Source organism: Periophthalmus magnuspinnatus, chromosome 19, assembly GCF_009829125.3.
Source record: "Periophthalmus magnuspinnatus isolate fPerMag1 chromosome 19, fPerMag1.2.pri, whole genome shotgun sequence".
NCBI classification, from domain to species: Eukaryota; Metazoa; Chordata; class Actinopteri; order Gobiiformes; family Gobiidae; genus Periophthalmus; species Periophthalmus magnuspinnatus.
The window spans coordinates 18,060,068-18,079,917 of record NC_047144.1 but is presented as its reverse complement, the minus strand read 5'-3'; the positions used below and the strand labels follow the sequence as shown (position 1 = coordinate 18,079,917).

Genomic DNA, 19,850 nt, shown 5'->3' with positions numbered 1-19,850 from the left:
CTTTATCTGAAGTGTTGCGGTCACGTTGCCATGGAGACGACACTGAAAAATGCATCTCGACAGCTTTGTCAAAAACGACTAACTTCAAATGTTTAAAGTTTTTCTTTGGTGCTGAGTCCAACGTTCAGTCTCCTGTTCACCAGCAGCAGCAGACGCCAGGAGCTTCAGTTTGTCTGTTCTCTCATTAAATTATAATTATTTCATTATATATTTTTTGAGTGTTCGGTTAAACCCGGCGGCAGCGAATGGAGACGTGGCACAGCACCAACTTCTACATTTGGAATCAGACTCGAGCTGCGTTGGACTTGTGTTGGTCACTGCATCATGGAAAACAACACAATATTAATGACATAACACACAAAAACTAAAATGACATGTCAGGATTTGGGATTTTGTATGTGTCCTGTGCCGTTTTCCCCCCCTCCCTTCTGTGTTTGAGCCTGGAGCTGGGCGGAGACTCTGACTACACCTGCTTCTGCTTCACCTGTGAGCACAAAAGGACTGAGGACCCCACACTCGGGGCCAGATCGTCTTGTCACCTTCCGGTATTTTCTTGTTATCTCCCTGTATTCCCACGGGTCATCCTTCATGTCATGTTCCAGTTTATTTGTCCATTTATCCACCGTGATCCCACACCTTGGAGCCACTCTGCATTTCTGTCTCCGACCCAGCTCTCCACGACCGGTAAGAACACCTCAGCCTCTGACCCTGTGACCCACGACCTGCTCCAAGACGACTGCCTACGACATCGCTCCCAACTGTCTGCTCTGTCTACCTTCATTCACATTCCTGCATCAGCAAAACTTTTTTATTCCCCAGTCTGTACCTTTGGTCCCTCCGTCGGTCTTTATGGCACAACAGTAGCACCACGGGACCTTTACCTGGAGCTCCCATCCTCACCTCACCCATAGTACAAACATTTAAGACCAGAACGACTAATCTGACAACAGCAGTTACAGAGAGAGGAGCCACAGTTTTTACATAGAAAGTGAATAGGAGCCAGAAGTCCGTAATAACTTCCTGTTTGGAACGTGACGGCTAGCAGGTTAGCTATGTCCATTTATATATACAGTCAATGGGACACACTCACATTTATCACTGATACAGACTCTGGAAAACTCCAGAAAACACATGGTCGTTGTTCTGCTTCAGAGCCTCAGTGTAAATAAAACGATGTCAGTTCATAACTTGTATAGTTTGAGGATGAGTCTCTTCAAACCTGAGACCTTGTGGTGATGAGGAGAAACTGTCACTCTACTCTTTTTTCACTATAGTTCAAATCTGGTCATAATCTTTACTTCGCAGTGATGACCCTTTGTCTCCATGGAGATGTTGAAATCTGCATGTTCATCTTGAAACATATCTGTGGATTTCACTCTGTTTCAGGAGTTTTATTTCTTGAAAATTCCTCCAGAGGCAGAAAAGTTACTCAACAAATATTAAACATTCTCTTTTAAACCTGCTTTTCGACGCCTTGGGATCAGTGTTTCACATTTTTAAATTAAAATCATTTCTGCATTTGGAAAATCTACTTCATGAAGTACACCTGTTTTTCTGAGGAGGTGTTTAGGTGTTAGAGCGCCCTCTGCAGTCAGCAACAGGAACCATTAGAAACAGTTTGAAGATGTTTTATGAGCTTAAAAACTACAGTCTGAAGTTTTATCTATGACATAACTAATCAGCAAAATGTGAACAGAGCATTTTTGAGGCTCAGAGACTTTGGATTAACAGAACAAGACACAGCTCCGGGTGAGAGTCTGATGATAAAACAGTAAAACAAGATTAAAACAGAGTTTAGTCACATGTTTAAAGTAGCTCCGCCCACAAACAGGGTTAGTCACATGTTTAAAGTAGCTCCGCCCACAAACAGGGTTAGTCACATGTTTAAAGTAGCTCCGCCCACAAACAGGGTTAGTCACATGTTTAAAGTAGCTCCGCCCACAAACAGGGTTAGTCACATGTTTAAAGTAGCTCCGCCCACAAACAGGGTTAGTCACATGAGGCTTTAAACAAAACAGAGCTCGAACTGTGACGTAAACACAGGGTTTGGATCAACAACTCATCATTTTAAATCTATAAATAAAAACAACAGAAACATTTAGTGAGTCAGATGTTCACAGAGACACAAACAGCAGATATAAAGTCTTAAAATAAAAAAAAAACTATAAAAATATTTAGTGAGTAAAATGTTTATAAAAATGTAAACAGAAGATATAAAACCTTATTATGTTTTCAGCCTCTTCACATTTAAGACCAAACACCATTCATTTATACAAAAACATTTAGAAAGAGAGAAATGGAGAGAGGGAGAGAAGAGAGAGAGAGAGAAGAAGAAAGAGAGAGAAGTAGAGAAAGAGAGAGAAGAGAGAGAGGGAGAATGAGAGGAAGAGAGAGGGAAAGAGAGAAGGAGAGAAAGAGAGAAGTAGAGAAAGAGAGTGAAGAGAGAGATGGAGAGAAGAGAGAGAGAGAAGAAGAAAGAGAGAGAAGTAGAGAAAGAGAGAGAAGAGAGAGAGGGAGAATGAGAGGAAGAGAGAGGGAAAGAGAAGGAGAGAAAGAGAGAAGTAGAGAAAGAGAGTGAAGAGAGAGATGGAGAGAAGAGAGAGAGAGAGAAGAAGAAAGAGAGAGAAGTAGAGAAAGAGAGGGAGAGAAGAAGAAAGGGAGAATGAGAGGAAGAGAGAGGGAAAGAGAGAAGGAGAGAGAGAGAGAGAGGGAGAGAAGAAGAAAGGGAGAGAAGAAGAGAAAGAGTGAAGAGAGTGAAAAGGGAGAGAAGAGAGAGATAGAGAAGGAGAAAGAGAGAAGGAGAGGAAGAGAAGAAGAAAGGGAGAGAAGAAGAGAAAGTGAAGAGAGAAAGGGAGAGAAGAGAGATAGAGAAAGAGAGAAGGGGAGGAAGAGAGAGGGAAGAGAGAGGGAGAGAAAGATAGAGGGAGCAAAGAAGAAAGGGAGAGAGAGAAAGAGAGGGAAGAGAGAAAGGGAGAGAAGAGAGAGATAGTGAAGGAGAAAGAGAGAATGAGAGGAAGAAAGAGGGAAAGAGAGGGAGAGAAGAAGAAAGGGAGAGAGAAAGAGAGGGTAGAGAGAGAAATGGAGGGAAGAGAGAGATAGAGAAGGAGAGGAAGAGAGAGGGAAAGAGAGAAACAGAGAGAAACAGAGAGAAGAGAGAGCAGGAGAGAAGAAGAAAGGGACAGAGAAAGAGAGAGAGAAAGGGAGAGAAGAGAGAGATAGAGAAGGAGAAAGAGAGAAGGGAGAGAGAGGAGAGAATGATGGAAAGAGAAAGAAAAGGAGTGAGGGAAAGAGAAGGTTAGAGAGAGAAGGAGAGGGAATGTGAGAGAGAAAGGGAGAAGAGAGAGGGAGAGAATGAGAGAGAGAAGCGAGAAGAGAGAGAGGAGGGAAAGAGAGAAGGACAGATAGAGCGAAGGAGAGAATGAGAGAGAGAAGGGGAGAGGGGCAGAGAGAAAGGAGGGAAAGAGAAGGAGAGAAAGAGAGGAGAGAGTGAAAAGGACAGACGCAAAGAGAAACGGAGAGAGGGAGTGAACCTGTGATTGAAAGAGGGAGTAAGAAGTGGGGGGGGGGGTGAAGGGGGAGAAAGAGAGGGAGTGAACGAAAAGAGGCGAGCGAGAGAGAGAGAGAGAAGGAGAGATAGGGGGGTCGTTTTGCAAACCTCAACAGTTTCAGGATTGGTTTATGTCGCTGTTTTTTTCGTGCCGCACCCTTTTATCCCTCCTTCTCTCCATCCTCCTCCCACCTCCTCCTCCTCCTCCTCCTCTTTCTCTTTCTCTCTCCTCCTTGAGCAGCGCACACGGAGCTCAGCGGACTGCCTCAGCACCCCCACCCGCTTTCAGGCACCAGAACATGGGAGCGGTGGGACTCTGACGGAACCAGCTTCGGGCGGGAGGGACGCCTCACTGCAGCCGGGAAATGTTGCTTTTGTTCGGGAGCGTGTGCCTGTGGATGCCGCTGCTGGCGGAGGTAAGACCCGTGCGTAACCTACTGAACGTGTACCGCCTGTTTCTTACCTATTATTGACCTATATATCATTTAAATGTAGGTGTTTTTGCTGGCGCGTTCGCGGGGAGGGGTAAGTCCACGTTGCTTGTGCGTAAAAGGATCCGATCACAAACGCAGTGAGCCAATTACTCGCCAGTGTCCAGGTCGGTTACAAGCTTCGCTCCGTTGGTCCTGGTCACCCCCTGTACCCCACTCTGGTCCCTCTTGGTGTGGGGTGTCATGACGAAAGGGGCGTGATTGGAGCTTTTGCCCGCTGGTTGTTCGGGGATGGACACCACACGCCCGGATGGACACTGTCAAACCCACTCAGTCAAAGCCAAGAGCAGAGAGGCAGGGGAGCGCGCGGTGGCTACAGCAGGTGCCTCATAACAGCTCCTGTGTGTTTCTCTATAGGCAGTGAGTGTTATTGTGCACCGAAACAGCGCCAGGTGCAAAATAACACGTGGAATAGCGTCAAAGATCTCGGTCAGTTTTGGTATTTTTACGCATTTGAGGAGAGGAGGCTTCAGAATCAGGTTTTCACGTCAGTAGGTCACACTGTGCACGTGCATATAGGTTACTTTAAAGAGTATACGTGAAATACAAGGATAAGGTAGGCTAATGTGCGGTGTTATGATGTGGCTGTACAGTGATGGGAAGAATACGGAATATGCAAATTAAAATGTATTTTGTAAAGCACCTGACACATGGTTGGTCCAATCAGGGAAATGTATCCTGACACACGGTCCAATCTGTCCAATCAGAGTTTTGTATCTTTGTATTTTTGTATTCCATATGGGAAGAATACGGAATACACAAATTAAAATGTATTTTGTAAAGCACCTGACACATGGTCCAATCAGAGGACTGTATCCTGACACACGGTCCAATCAGAGGACTGTATCCTGACACACGGTCCAATCAGGGGACTGTATCTTGACACAGGGTCCAATCAGAGTCCTGTGTTCTGAATACTTTTACACAGAGTTGTATTTAAATTCTAGAGTAAAAAATAAACACAGGATTAAAACAGTTTTATGTTTGTTTCACTGATCAAAGAGGTTCAAATCTCCTCCTCCTCGCCACCAGTGTTTTACATTTTTCTCATTGATCCCAAGCAGTTTGAGCCAGTATTTTTATTTAAGGGTGTTTTTGTAGAGACAAGTCTGTACATGAGACGTGTTTTTTACTACAGCATTTAAAGCCAAGACTAATTTGCAGCGTCGTCCCATGAAAAAACACACAGGGTTCATTTTATGCATGTGTTGTGTGTATTCCTTTGATTGTAGTAACTGTACTCTGAAAACCACCAAGTGAAAGAGGAAAAGTACCAGAATACAGTTACTCAAAGTAAGTGTTCAGAGTACATATTTTCGTTACTTCTCATCACTGGAGATTTAGATAAAACAGAATTGTGAATGTTACTAAGGTTTTTAACACCCAGTAGAAATTAAAGATGGAACAATAAACGGGTTGACTAATCGTTTGTGGGACATTTTATACATCGTGATAACCATCAACTAAGAAAATCGCCATTACATCACCTGAATGTGCAGAAAAAAACGACCAGAATTGGACCCTCTTCCTATTAATTTGTATTAGACGGGGGCCCACGTGACGTTTATTGTCCAGGGCCCCAAAATTTGAGTTGACGGCCCTGAACATCCGTAAAATTTTCTGATAAATCGTAGTTTTTTTCAATGATAACAAAATACAAGGCTATAACAGTTGTTTAAACATGGAACTCATTCATAGTATTAAAGTTATAATTAGTAATATCCATAACAACTTTAATAATTATCGTGATATAATCGTTAATCGCAATTTTTTTGGCCTTGATAATTGTCACACAAAATTTCAATATTGTCCCGTGTCTAGTAGAAATACAGCACTTGTTTACATGCGAATATCTGCATTTATCGGCCATAAACTGGAGAACAAGGAGCAAAGAACCGCTCAGCCCGTCCCTTTAATCACTATGTCCACTTCAACACGTCCCTTTAATCACTATGTCCACAGTAGTTTCAGTATTATCGATTATCACAGTATTTTGTTTTTTTCGTTAATTAAATGAATGTTCGTTTTGCCTCACTGATAATTGAGTAATAACTGATTAATATGAAGTGATCAAACGCGTGTGAGAACATACGGCCCCGGTTTGGTCCGCTGCACGGGAGGTCTGTGGAAGTTATGATCAGAACAGCACCGAGCGGATTCTATTAAACCCAAAGAGAGAGAAGGCAGTGAGAGAGGAGACAGAGACACAACGCAGAGACACAACGCAGAGACACAACGCAGAGACACAACAGAGAGACACAACAGAGAGACGCAACACAGAGACACAACACAGAGACACAACGCAGAGACACAACAGAGAGACACAACAGCGAGACGCAACACAGAGACACAACACAGAGACACAACGCAGAGACACAACAGAGAGACACAACAGCGAGACGCAACACAGAGACACAACAGAGAGATGCAACACAGAGACACAACGCAGAGACGCAACGCAGAGACGCAACACAGAGACACAACGCAGAGACACAACGCAGAGACACAACGCAGAGACACAACAGAGAGACGCAACACAGAGACACAACACAGAGACACAACGCAGAGACGCAACACAGAGACGCAACGCAGAGACACAACGCAGAGACGCAACGCAGAGACGCAACACAGAGACACAACGCAGAGACACAACACAGACACAACGCAGAGACACAACACAGAGACACAACGCAGAGACGCAACACAGAGACGCAACACAGAGACACAACGCAGAGATGCAACACAGAGACACAACACAGAGACACAACGCAGAGACGCAACACAGAGACACAACGCAGAGACACAACGCAGAGACACAACGCAGAGACACAACACAAAGACACAACATAGAGACGCAACAGAGAGACACAACACAGAGACACAACAGAGAGACGCGACGCAGAGACACAACACAGAGACGCAACACAGAGACACGACGCAGAGACACAACGCAGAGACACAACGCAGAGACGCAACGCAGAGACACAACACAGAGACACAACACAGAGACGCAACAGAGAGACGCAACACAGAGACACAACACAGAGACACAACACAGAGACACAACACAGAGACACAACACAGAGACACAACACAGAGACACAACAGAGAGACGCGACGCAGAGACACAACACAGAGACGCAACACAGAGACGCAACGCAGAGACACAACACAGAGACGCAACGCAGAGACACAACGCAGAGACACAAGCACATTTATACATCTGTACGACTTTAGACAGATATGAGACAGATATTTAGATGAAGAACTGTTTGGAGAAGAGAGCGAGAGAGGGAGAGAGAGAAGGACAGAGAGAAGGAGAGAAAGAGGGAAAGAGAGGAGAGAAAGGGAGAGAGAAGGAAAGAGGGAAAGAGAAGGAGAGAAAGAATGAGAAAGAGAGAGGAGATTGGGAGAGAAGAGAGAAGAAGAGAGAAAATGACAGGGAAAGAGAGAGGGAGTAAGAGGGGGAGAGAGAGAGTGTGAAGGGGGAGAAAGAGAGGGAGCCCGTTTATACATCTGTACGACTTTAGACCAAATGAGACAGATATTTAGATGAAGAACTGTTTGGAGAAGAAAGAAAATTGTAACAAGACCGTACTCTGTTTATATAAATGGACGTAGCTAATCTGTTAGCCGCCGCGTTCCAAACAGGAAGTGATCATGGACGCACTTCCCTCTCCACCGACTCTGGCTCGAATTCACTTTCTCTGTAAAAAACATGGCCCCTCTCTCTGTGACTGCTGCTGTCAGACTCGTCATTTTGGTCTTAAAATGTTCGTATTGACCCGCTCTACATGATCATCATTTTTTTATTTCATTTTTGTGTCTGTAAATCAAGATATGAACATTAATATCAGACAAATCAGGCGCCTTCTTTCCCTGAGGTCCACTTAAGCGGCACTGAACGATGGGTCAAATGCAGAGGACACATTTCCCTACGAGAACATTTAAGTGTCAAATCCAGACTGATCTCTCTGTATGTTGTACAGATTAATATCAGTCTGGTCTCTCATCCTCCGTCACGTCTCAAGTCAGAACTAAACATGAATCAATCAGATTTGTTTATTTCAGTGACACATGTGAAACGCGGGAGCTCATTGATCACAAACTGACATTTCCCTCACTTCAGATGAATTTAGCTTCGCTCACTGGTTCTGCAGAAATCCTCCATGTTTTTCAGTCCCTGGTGATTTTTTGTTCTCCTCGTAAGCAGCCATATTTGTTTTGATACAATTGGACCAGGCGTGTCTCTGATTGGCTAATCCACCTGTCAATCACACCCATCTTAACTCTGGGAGATTCACCGGTGACAAGACTTACATCTTTGTATTGAAGAAGTGTGAGTCTGGATCCAAAACTGTAGCTCTTATAGCGCGTCTGAATGTTCCCTTTTACATTCTACATTTAATGATCAATAAATAAAAAATGTATAAATAAAAATAAACAAAATAATACAAATTAAAAAAAATAAATAAATAAATGAATTAATAAAAATAAACAAAATAATACAAACAAATAAAAAATAAAACAAAATAATAAAAATAAATAAACAGTAAAAACAATCTAATTCTCTGTTCATCAGGACAGTACAGTCTTACACAGAACTGACCTGGCATCTCAGACACTGGACGCTGTGGCTTTTATCAGCTGGGGCCTGTTTCCAGGACAAAGACAAACAGGGTCATTTTTTTAAATTCTTTTTTTTAGTACATTTAATAAAATATATCAGAGAAACCACACTAGCTAACCACGTAATATAGTGCAAATGCTATTGAATAGAATCTGATACTCAAAACTGACTCCAATATCGCGATGATGATAAAAACACTCTTTCTTTTAGACAATGTGATGAGGATTTAGTTTTGATACAAGTTCTAGTGTCTGATTTTTGATACTTTTGACAATACTAGTCCTTACTTTGAGCGGGCTTGCATTTCCACAAACCTGACTCTTATTTGTCCGGCTTGTTTCCATGGAAGCGTTGTTTCTTTGGCTGTAACATAGAGAGAGCACACAGACTATTCTACCATCATAATTCTTTTTGACCTACACCTGAATCTAAGTCAAAGATCCTTCAGAATGTTTTTCACGTAAACGCAGCCTAACCTGCTAACTGAAGGCACTGCTCTGTCTGAAGCTCATCTTAAAGCTTTTAGCAGCGTTTGCCAATGCGTGCAGTTGACGTCACTGTAAAGTTTCAGACGTAAATATGTCATGTCTTCAGTGTGAGCTCGGCTGTTTGGTCCCTGCGTCTGTGAAGTAAATGACATTTTAAAATACATTCTATAAAAATAAAGAGTCTGCGGGTGAGGTCCGGGGTGAGGTCCGGGGGGAGGTCCGGGGGGAGGTCCGGGGGGAGAGTCTGTGACGGCGGTCCAGGGGCGAGAGTCCGGCTTTAACTGAACGAGCCTCAAAGTCAAACATAATGTAACCAGAGAATAGAGCCAAAGGTTTCTTGACTCAGCAAAACAACAATGTCACGGATGAGGTCACTTCCTGGTTTAGTACGGGACGCGACCAGGGTCTAAATTCAAACGCTTTCACCTCTGGATGCTTTGGACAAACTGGCCTCATCCAGGATCAAACTGCAGCAGGGAGTTTGATTGAAATAAAGTTGCACTATGGAACTTTTCTGTTAGTCTATACCACTTCTTTTTTCTGTTTGTTTTGGGCCTGTATCAAAGTTTGAAACGTGAGCTTGTCTCCGTGTCGATCCGAGTCTCTCTTTTCCTCTTTAATGTGGCCAGGTGCTCGTCACGCCACCTACTGGTCATCCTCAGAAATGCTCTAAGTTCTGATGTTTATTTGTTTAAAGTTTTACATTTTTATTATTTGAGCCATTTACAAAAGAGTTTACTGGGATCGTGCTGCTTTAGAGTTATTGTGTGAGCTTTGTTTTGCCTGGAATGTTCCTCAGTATGGCATTAAATGAGGTGTTTTTATTGCTATGAAACATCTCGAAAAACATGCATTTATAGCGTTAGCCTCGAGTTTCCAGTGATCTGACCTGTAACTTGACCTTATGACGTCGCCTATCCTTAGGACCATGTAATGAAATAAACGCTAGATAGGTAAGTTTAATGTCATACTGTGGAACATTTCAGCCAAAGAAATAATAATAATATCTAATTTTTTGCTTAGTCTGAGGAAGTCATGATGTTCTTGTTAATGATCCTAACAAAAACGCTAAAGATTTAAAAACAGAATCATGATAAAAATGTAACTCCTCGTCTCCAAAGGCTGTTGCTTCTCGTGTGACGACCTCAGAGCGAGAACAGGTGACCTCTGGTTTCAAACACGCCCGGCGATTTGTGCGTTCAGATCATAACACGGCTACATTAGCATGCTAATCGTATCAGGCGCATCGCAGCTGAGCCCAGTGCGATATAAACATACGCACACACATAGAGGAGCAGGTGCAAACACAGAACAGCTGAGGACACTGGGAAATGTATTATGTTTTGAAATTAGCGTTAGCATGTAGCAATATCGTCATGAACAAGGAGGTGGAAAATCAAGTGACAGCTAGTGATAGTGAAGTGTCCATAGACTGTATATATAAATGGACGTAGCTAACCTGCTAGCCGTCGCGTACAAAACAGGAAGTGATCATGGGCGCGCTTCTGGCTCCATCGGCTCTGGCTTCAATTCACATTCTATTGAAAAACTGCGGCCCCTCTCTCTGTAACTGCTGCTGTCAGACTCGTCATTTTGGTCTTAAAATGTTCGTATTAACCCGCTCTACATGATCCTGGGGTTTTTATTTCACAAGACAGAAATGAACCTGTCTTGAATATGTTTATAATGATGTTGAGCTGTACCTTTCACAAGTATAAGACACATAGACAAGTATACACACATGGCATGGAGCATTTGTCTAAAGAAAGAGTGTTTTTATCATCATCGTCGTGGTATCGGTGTCAAGTATCAAGTCTATTCTTTAATGTCGAAATATAGTTTGAAATCCGAGTATCTCCAGTAGCTCCAAACAGTTACAGTGTCGTCCATTTGGCTCTTACTCGTGTGTTTTGGTCTTGAGTGGAGCTCTGCACATTATCCATCTGGGATCTCTCTCGCTGAAAGCAACCGGGAAAAGGCGGGACCTTCAGACAAATACTTAAATCTGATTGGTCGAAGCATCACAACAGTAGAACAAGTCGACAAGTAGACAACGCTGCACCATAAGATTACACTCGTGTTTTCATTGGGCTTGGACAAAAAGGATCGCATCGTCCCCGCTGCTCTGGGATTGGGCCAGTTCTTCAGTGGGTGGAGCCGAAAAACAGCGATGGGATCAGTACAAAATGGATTCTCATGAGTTTATGAATTTTTTAATATCACAGGAAGGAGTCGATAAGAGAATTGGTCCATCCATTTTCTCAGATTTGTGTGTCCAGTGTGTTTGAAGGTTAAGGTTCACTTTAATGTTCCCGTCCTCTGCATTTGACCCATTCTTCAGTGTCACTGCGTTAAACCTTAAAATGTTCGTATTAACCTGCTCTACATGATCCTGGGGTTTTTATTTCACTTTTGTGTCTGTAAATCACAAGATGAACATTAATAACAGACAAATCAGGCGCCTTCTTTCCCGAGGTTGCTCCTGTTAGCGTTAGCATCAGGTTTGATTGACAGCGTTAAACCAGTGGCGCGGGCAGAAATGGACGTTACCTTCAATAGTCTCGCTCTGGATTGGCTCTTTGGTTGCTATGATACTCCCAGTTGGATTTCCAAATATAGAACTGGGCTCCAGATTGGCCGATATAACTGCTCTAGCCTCGACGAGCTTCATTTGACTGGAGCCGAACGCCGCGGGTGACGTCACACTCACTTAGTCCACTTCTTTACACAGTCTGTGGTTGAACCTGTCTGGAGCAGTGGGCGTCTCGGCGCAGGTTTTCACTCTGCTGTTTCTAGAGCCTATTTTTACACATTAGTAAAAGCAGCAGTTTACTGTTTGACTCTCGGTGCATTTTTCCAGCTGGTTTGGACATTAAACATAATTATTCCCCATATTCTGAGTTTTGTAGCTGGTCCTTCATTCTCTCTATAAAGCGCCTGTGTTTTCCCCGCTCAATACTTAAACGCAGAGCTTCAGTTTGGGCGTCGGGGAACTGTACTGTGAACTGCTGTGATATTAACCATCTGTGTGTGTGTGTGTGTGTTTGTGCAGGTGGTGGCAGACGACAGTTACCTGAATGAAGTGCAGAACTCAGGTAAGATAAACAAGTCCATGTTTCTGATACTGAACTGTGTCTGTGGTCTTTAAATCATTATCTGCTTCGTTGCCTGCAATCATTTTTGACGACTTCCGAGCAAACTAGGAACATTTGCAGCTTTCAGGTCAAAAACAAGTCAGAACAAGCAATTTCAAGTACTATGTGACATCACACAGGACTGCCCTGATTACAGCCGGGTGTTTCTGATTACAAACACTTTGATTGAAGTGTGAATACCAGTTAACCCGATCGCACTGTTCCTTCTACATCCAGACTCCGCCTATTTGAAATGTGGTTGTGGGTGGAGTTTTAAGAGGTTGGTCTGAGGAAACTCATTTTAACACACGATCCTCTTTTGGTCATTACCCATGACCTGATTTGAGGGTGGGAAAAGAGATCTAAACCGGGACTAAACCAGGACTAAACCAAGACTAAACCGGGATTAAGCCAGGACTAAACCAAGGCTCAACCAGGACTAAACCAGAACTGAACCAAGACTAAACCAGGACTCAACCAAGACTAAACTAGGACTAAACCGGGACTAAACCAGGACTAAACCAAGACTAAACCAAGACTAAACCGGGACTAAACCAAGACTAAACCAGGACTAAACCAAGACTAAACTGGGTCTAAACCTGGACTAAACCAAGACTAAACCCGGACTAAACCAAGACTAAACCGGAACTAAAGCAAGACTAAACCAGGACTAAACCAGGACTAAATCAAGACTAAACCGGGATTAAGCCAAGACTAAATTGGGACTAAACCGGGACTAAACCAAGACTAAACCAAGACTAAACCAGGACTAAACCAAGACTAAACCAAGACTAAACCAAGACTAAACCAAGACTAAATCAAGACTAAACCAGGACTAAACTGGGACAAAAGCAGGACTAAACCACTCCCTGCAGGTGCTGTCAATCACCTGTCAGTCTTACACTACATCCTTCCATCACTCGAGAACAAGAGCCTGAGATTCTTCACCTCCTCCATTCCTCCCTGTCTCCTCTGTTTCTAATCACATTTCTTTCTTTTCTTTTACCATGACATAATAAAGACTGTCCCGCATTTTCTCCAGACCCTGAACGCTCCTGTCTCCCACCAATAAACTCACACTGTCTGCTTCCCCTGCGGACCTGGCCGTTCACCAGGCCTACCCCAAAGTGATAACAAAGGAGAGAGGGAGAGGAGGAGGGGAGGTGAAAACGGTAGAAGAGGGAGAGGTGGAAGAAGAGAGAGGAAAATGGTAGAGGAGGGAGAGGAGAGAGAAGAAGGAAGAGGAGCAATGAAAATGATAGAGGAGGAAGAGGAGAGATGACAGTGGTAGAGGAGGAGAAGGAAGAAGAGAGGAGGAGGGGAGAAAGGATAAATAAAAACAGTAGAGGAGGGAGAGGAGAGAGAAGAACAGAGGAGAGAGGAGGAGGGGGGGATGGATATGAGGAGGAGGAAGAGGAGAGGTGAAAACGGTAGAGGAGGGAGAGGAAGAGTGGAGGTAGAGGAGCAAGAGGAGAGAGGAGGAAGAGGAGAGAGAAGTTGGAGGGGAGGGAGATGAGAAAGAGATGAAAACAGTAGAGGAGGAAGAGAAGAGATGAAAATGGTAGAGGAAGGAGAGGAGGAGGAGGAAGAAGAGAGATGGAAACGGTAGAGGAGGAGGGAAGAGTGAGATGAAAACACTAGAGGGAGAGGAGAGATGAAAATGATAGAGGAGGAGGAAGAAGAGAGCAGGAGGGGAGGAAGAGGAAAGATGAAAACGGTAAAAGAGGAAGAGGAGAGAGGAGGGGAGAGATGAAAAGGTTAGAGGAAGAGGACGAAGAAGAGGGGGGTTTGCAGTGGGGAGGGAGAGATGAGGTGAAGGAGAGAGAGGAGGAGGAGAAGGAAGAGGGGGCTCTGCTCCATCCCTCACCCTGATAAATGAGCCCTTTAAACGGCTGTTATCACCTCGTTTATCAAACAGAGTCAGTTTAAGTGAGTCGGGTCAGAGTCAGGGATCAGGTCAGTGAAAATTGAAAATGATTTTATTTAAGAATAAAAGCTCAAATAAATAATATCCAGGTTTAAATTATTACTGTGGGTTTGACTCAAATACTTCAGTTTATATATTTATACTTAAAAATACTTCCATTTATACATTTATACATTTTGAAATACTGAAATCAGACCTGAGAATGACTTCAGTTTCTAATTTTAAAACTGAACTTTGGCTCAGAGTGATTGTGTGTGCGATATAATCTTTTGTCGTCTGTTGTTGTTTGTAAAAAGCTTTAAAGACACAGACCAAAATAAAACACAAACACACACATATAATTTTAAATTCATCTTTGATACACTCCGGCCACAAGGGGGCAGTGAGAAGTCAAATACAAACAGATTTCTACACTAATGACAAACACAAATCATTACATGTACTGTATATTTTATGATCAGTGTCAGTCAGATCACTGCAAAACTAATCTGATTATTTCATTTCAAAAGTAATCTGAGTACTGATTACTGTTAGTTACTTTAAAAGAGGAAACAGCTCAGTGACTCATTCATAAAAAGTGTAAGTAAAGTAAGTAAATAAGTAAAGCTCAGGATCAGGAGATCATCCAGCGGCTTCACTTTGACTGTATATTCATAAAAATGTCATATTCAGGGACCTGTAAATAATTAGTGACAGTGACGTTTAATCCAATCTACATTTTTTTCGCGTTTCCTCAAAAAAATTAAAATAAAAATATTATTTCCTGTCTCCTGTAGCTGTACTTTCTTTGATCCGTTTACATTTTGTCCTTACAGTATCTGAGGTTCATGCAAAACGCCGCCAGCTGCCCCTCCCCCCCGGTCCGCCCCCCCCCAACAGTGAAGCGTGTCAAATACTCATTGTGCTGGTGAAAGGGATTATGGGAGCTGGGAGGCTGCAGAGCGTTCCCATGGCGATAGAGTGGTGATGTGGTGGTAATAGTTGGAGCAGTGTGTGGCAGTGAGTCTGTGGGTTGTGGAGAAGTGAGAGATCGAGAGACGAAATGTGGGGAGACAGCGATAGAGACACTGTGGTTTCTGTACTGATATGGTCCATGAGTATTTGTATGTGCGTTTTAAAGAGCCTCCTGTTTGAGGAGACTCACTCTCCTCTGACCAACAGTGCTCTTCATATGTACAGCTCCAGTATCCCCCACATCCTCGCACCTCTCGAGTTTAATACTTTAGTTTGTTGAAGTCGACCTGAGAAGTGAGTTTCTGCGCAAACACAGATATAACTTTTTATCATGACTCAGCCTCTTAAAGAGACAGCGCTTCGATTTAAAGCCGACAGAACAGCTCAGAAACTCAACCAATACAAAGGTCACGTCATTCACTTCATTAATTATTCATTATTATCTGTGCTAAGTTTCTGAGTTTGTCAAAGATGGAGTATTTATTTCTGTGGGGTATTAAAGAGGGGGTATTTACTTAAGTGGGGTATTTAAGAGGGGGTATTTGATTTCTGTGGGGTATTAACTGTAACACATAACATAATTAGTTCACCATGTTCCCTTTTATTGTTTTCAAAACGCTATATTCGTCCAAAAACAACTTATTAACATGTTTTTTTAAGTTTCGCTTTTGTTTTTGACGCTCTGAGTCTCCCCTCCCTTTTTCCTATGTGCTAAGTCACTCCCCCTTCAGAGCACCATCACAACACAATCAGCTGCATCCCACTAATGAAACGACTGCACGTCACATCAGGTTTGTCGAGTTGCCGTGTACAGTTTTGTATCATGTTTTTGTATATTTATGGAGAATTGTCGTGTGGGAGACGTAGGCTAGTGGGCGGAGCCTCGTACAGACTTGTACTGCTAAGCGTAAGGAGGGTTTCAATGGAGTCTGGGAGAGATGGCAAGATTATTCAAACATGCGTGGACGACATCTGATGTTTGATGCTTTTGTTTTGTTGTAATATGGTAGAAAGCTCCAAAAAGTCGATTTCCCATAATGCCCATCTTTGGAAAAAACAACAACAGCTGATTTGATATAAATTCTGTCTTAAATCTCCCTGATTCTTCTCAGCGTGCAAGGTGCTGCCATTTTTGGAGAGTGAATCATTAACTCATAAAACGGCTTTAATTATTTTTCTTCATTTAAACAAAAGTCCCACAGTGGAGAAATATCATAATCTGAATATTACAGAAAGTTCGATTTATAATTTTATGTTCTGAGCAGCAGTAAAAACAAATAAACATTTTCATAAAACTTTCACTTTTGACTGACAGGAGAGATGATCAATGGCGTGAGGTTATTCCCAAGCTCATTGTCACATGGGTTAAAATAAGGATGTATCTTTGCACCAAACCCACAGTCCTCAAACGTGTGGATCAGTTTGGCTCCGTTTACATCATAAAACGAGACTTGCCTTTCCTCATAATTCATGAAAACACCAACTTTTTCCACTTTTCCTTGATGAATTTGAACATTGGGCTGGCAAAACCTCTCAAAGCAGCCCATTCGGAAATATAAGGCATAAACTCCGCTCCCGGGAACGTGTGGGATTTTTTCTTTCCTCTCCACCGACGCTAGAGCCACTCCCACAAGCCACTCTGATTTGGCCCCAACCGAAACTTCAAAATAAAACTTGCCGGACTGGATTCCCTGCCTTCCGAGCACAGCCAAGTGTTTCGCAAACTTAGCTGGATTGCTAGACATGTTAGCTTTAGCATTAGCATTTGGATTGAATTTGACTTGTTTCAAATCACGGGAGAGGGTCAGACGATGATGAGCCGTTTGTGGATCTAGAGTCACGTCTATCGCGAATTTCTGGGCATGTTTTAAAGCAGAGATGTCAGATATAAAACCTGCTCCCATGTTGTCTAAATGAACTTGAAGTCTAGACAGAGCAGTGCTTAAGGATGCTCTTAACTGCTGCATTTCTGACTCAGACTTTAAGTTGATAGCGAAGGGTTTTTTAGCAGAATTTAGTGAGAACTTTTGTAAAAACTGAGTGTCTTGGTTCAAATTCACATCTTTGAGTTCGTTTTGAGCCTCTGTAAGATCCTTAATCTCGTTTTCGATTTCTTGAAGGACTCTCTCAGCCTCCAGGCCCACGTGCTGCTGCTTTTCCTCCATCTTTTTGACCAGTGAAGTTAAATCTTTCATGGTTTTGGTCAAGTTGTTGGTCTGTTCTTGTCTCTGGGCCAGAGCTTGTTTGATGGACTCAGCGTCTCTGGCCTTCTCTTGGATCATGGAGGACACTTTGGCTTCGATTCCTCTGGACTGTATCTCTCCTGCACTGAAGGGCTGGTTCATGAAGCTCTGGCACAAACCTGAGAGAAAATGCATTTACTTTAACCTGTTTTACGTTACATTATTTTTTTTAATTTCGTAAAAACTGCACTAACACATTAAAGATCCTATATTGCACAAAACTCTAGTGAGGTTTAATCCATGGTCTAATGCCGTTCCCTCCTCAAAAACAGACCTGGAGTTGTGTTTTGTTTCATTCACACATGTTTGAGTAACACTTTATTATTAGTCTGTCTACATCTCCAAAGCTGAAAACGCTCTGTTCCACCCTGTGATGTCATGAAGTGGTAGTTTTCAAGTTAACAGCTTCGTTTATCTTTAGTTCAGTAGAGATTGACAATTCCAGATGATTCTAGTTATGGTGTGTGGAGTTTAAAACACTGTGGAGCACTTCCTGTATTACCACTTGATGACATCACAAGGTGGAACAGAGTGTTTTCAGTTTGAGAAAAAAACTCAGCCTAAATATACAGAGTTTGTGTTAAACATGTGTGAATGAAACAAAACACAACTCCAGGTCTGTTTGTTATGATGAAACAACATTAGAACAGAGATCAGAGAATAGAGTCATATGGGCCCTTTAAATTCTAAAGTGCCATAGACATACATGCAGTTCCACCCAGCCATGATGTCACTGCAAAGAATTGATTTCAGATTACATCACCACATTCTACAGGCCAGTCATATTTAATAAAGATGGGGGCTGATCATTTTTGTATTAATGGAACCAGATGAACCTCACTGGACTAAAATATATTGTAAATATATGTGAATATGTGAATATTGTAAAAATGCAGATTTTATTGTAATACAGATAAGAATGAGCGTAAACAATTGTGCGTTCATTGTTTTGCCCCTGTGCCCGTTTACCTGAGATGAAGGTGTTGACCCTGAGCTGTGGGCGCTGGCTGTAGCTCTCCTTACACACCGGGCACACACACTCAGAGCTGTGGTTCCAGTACGACGACAGGCAGTCCATGCAGAAGTTATGTCCGCAGGGAGTCGACACCGGCCGCACAAACACCCCCAGACAGATGGGGCACAACAGCTGCTCCTCCGACACCAGAGGGGGCGCCGATGCCATCTCTGCTCAAGTCTAAACAAAAGCAGGGCATAAAGGAACAGGTCTGGGCCAGTGCAGATATTGTGAAAAAAAAAGTGAGTATCGTGACGACTCTACTTCCAGTAAAAATGAGACCTCCGTGTTTGCATCTAATAATAAAGCGCTATATCTTCCACCAATTCACTTTCTTTGTAAAAACTGTGGCCCTTCGTTCATTCGTCGTCATTTCGGTCTTAAAGCGTTCGTATTAAATTTTTATTTCACTATTGTGTCTGTAAATCAAGATATGAACATTAATAACAGACAAACCAGACGCCTTCTTTTCCTGAGGTCACTCCAGCTAGCTTTAGCAACAGGTTTGATTGACAGCGTTGCTAAGTGCGGATGCGACAGACGGAGTGGAGACCAGACTGAAATCCTTTTGTAGAAAAATACAAAGAGATGATTCTGGATTTACCAGGGAAGCTCCGCCCCCAGACGCAACAAGCCAAAAATATACTTCTACTTTGTTTTGTTTCATCAGGCCAGACTGAACAGCTTTAAATAACACAAAAACAGAGTCCACAGTAAAAGAAGGTGGAGTTTGTAAAGTTCGTAAAAGTTTTAAACTCTGTAAAGTAGAAAAGGCCCTGTCTCCACTGGCTTCAACTGTCAGTTCTTCTACTTCCTGCTTTTTAACACAATGAAATCTCACCAACTAAACAAATCCCACAATATAAGTAGACTTTTAAATGTACCTGTTCAGACGACTTGGAGGTGTTTTCTTTGCGGTCTGTGGCAGGCGTGTCTCATTCGTCTTTGAAGCCGCCTGACGAGATTGTCAAACTCACTCTTCCTGTTTCGCTCTTAAAGGGACAGACACACCTCCCAGATTACATCACACAACAAAGTGACTACAGCAGTTTAAAGCCATATATCATATATATCATATGTCATATATTTTGATTTTATTTTCTAGTATGTTGTCCAACACCTGCTTGTTTCATTTTATTGTTTTGCAGGGAATGTTCCAAAGTTCTTTTATATATAGAAAAATACCTCTACAGACATGCATTCTTACTCAGAGCGAGCTTGCCTCTCCACAGATCTAATGGAGCAGCTGGTCTCCATGGAGCACAGCAGGTGGCATTATGCAACCCAGAAAAGTTCCACCGTGCTCCTTTACCTCGGCTCCTGTCATTTTAAGGCCAGACTCTATCGTGTGTTGCTCCTGTCCTAGTTTCGTACTTTCAAAACTCCCCTGTCATCTGGCCCTCTGCTCTTTCTTTTCTCTA

At 42.8% G+C, this 19,850-nt stretch overlaps 2 protein-coding genes across 2 annotated transcripts in view; one reads left to right on the top strand and one right to left on the bottom strand.

Moving 5' to 3' along the window:
* Positions 1-3,912: 3,912 nt before the first annotated feature.
* The window catches only part of LOC117386892 (neurotrypsin-like), a 39,796-nt gene continuing 23,858 nt past the window's right edge, over positions 3,913-19,850 (top strand). The window contains exons 1-2 of the mRNA XM_033984267.2: positions 3,913-3,963; positions 12,209-12,251. Coding sequence (XP_033840158.2) covers positions 3,913-3,963; positions 12,209-12,251 — 94 coding nt within the window. The remainder of the gene's footprint in view (positions 3,964-12,208; positions 12,252-19,850) is intronic.
* Positions 14,255-19,415, bottom strand: LOC117387842 (nuclear factor 7, brain-like). The gene is made up of 3 exons (XM_033985438.2): positions 19,314-19,415; positions 18,384-18,609; positions 14,255-17,533 (listed from the first exon to the last, which is right to left on the bottom strand). The coding sequence occupies exons 2-3, from the start codon at positions 18,595-18,597 to the stop codon at positions 16,470-16,472; spliced, it is 1,278 nt and encodes a 425-aa protein (XP_033841329.1). The 5' UTR covers positions 18,598-18,609; positions 19,314-19,415; the 3' UTR covers positions 14,255-16,469.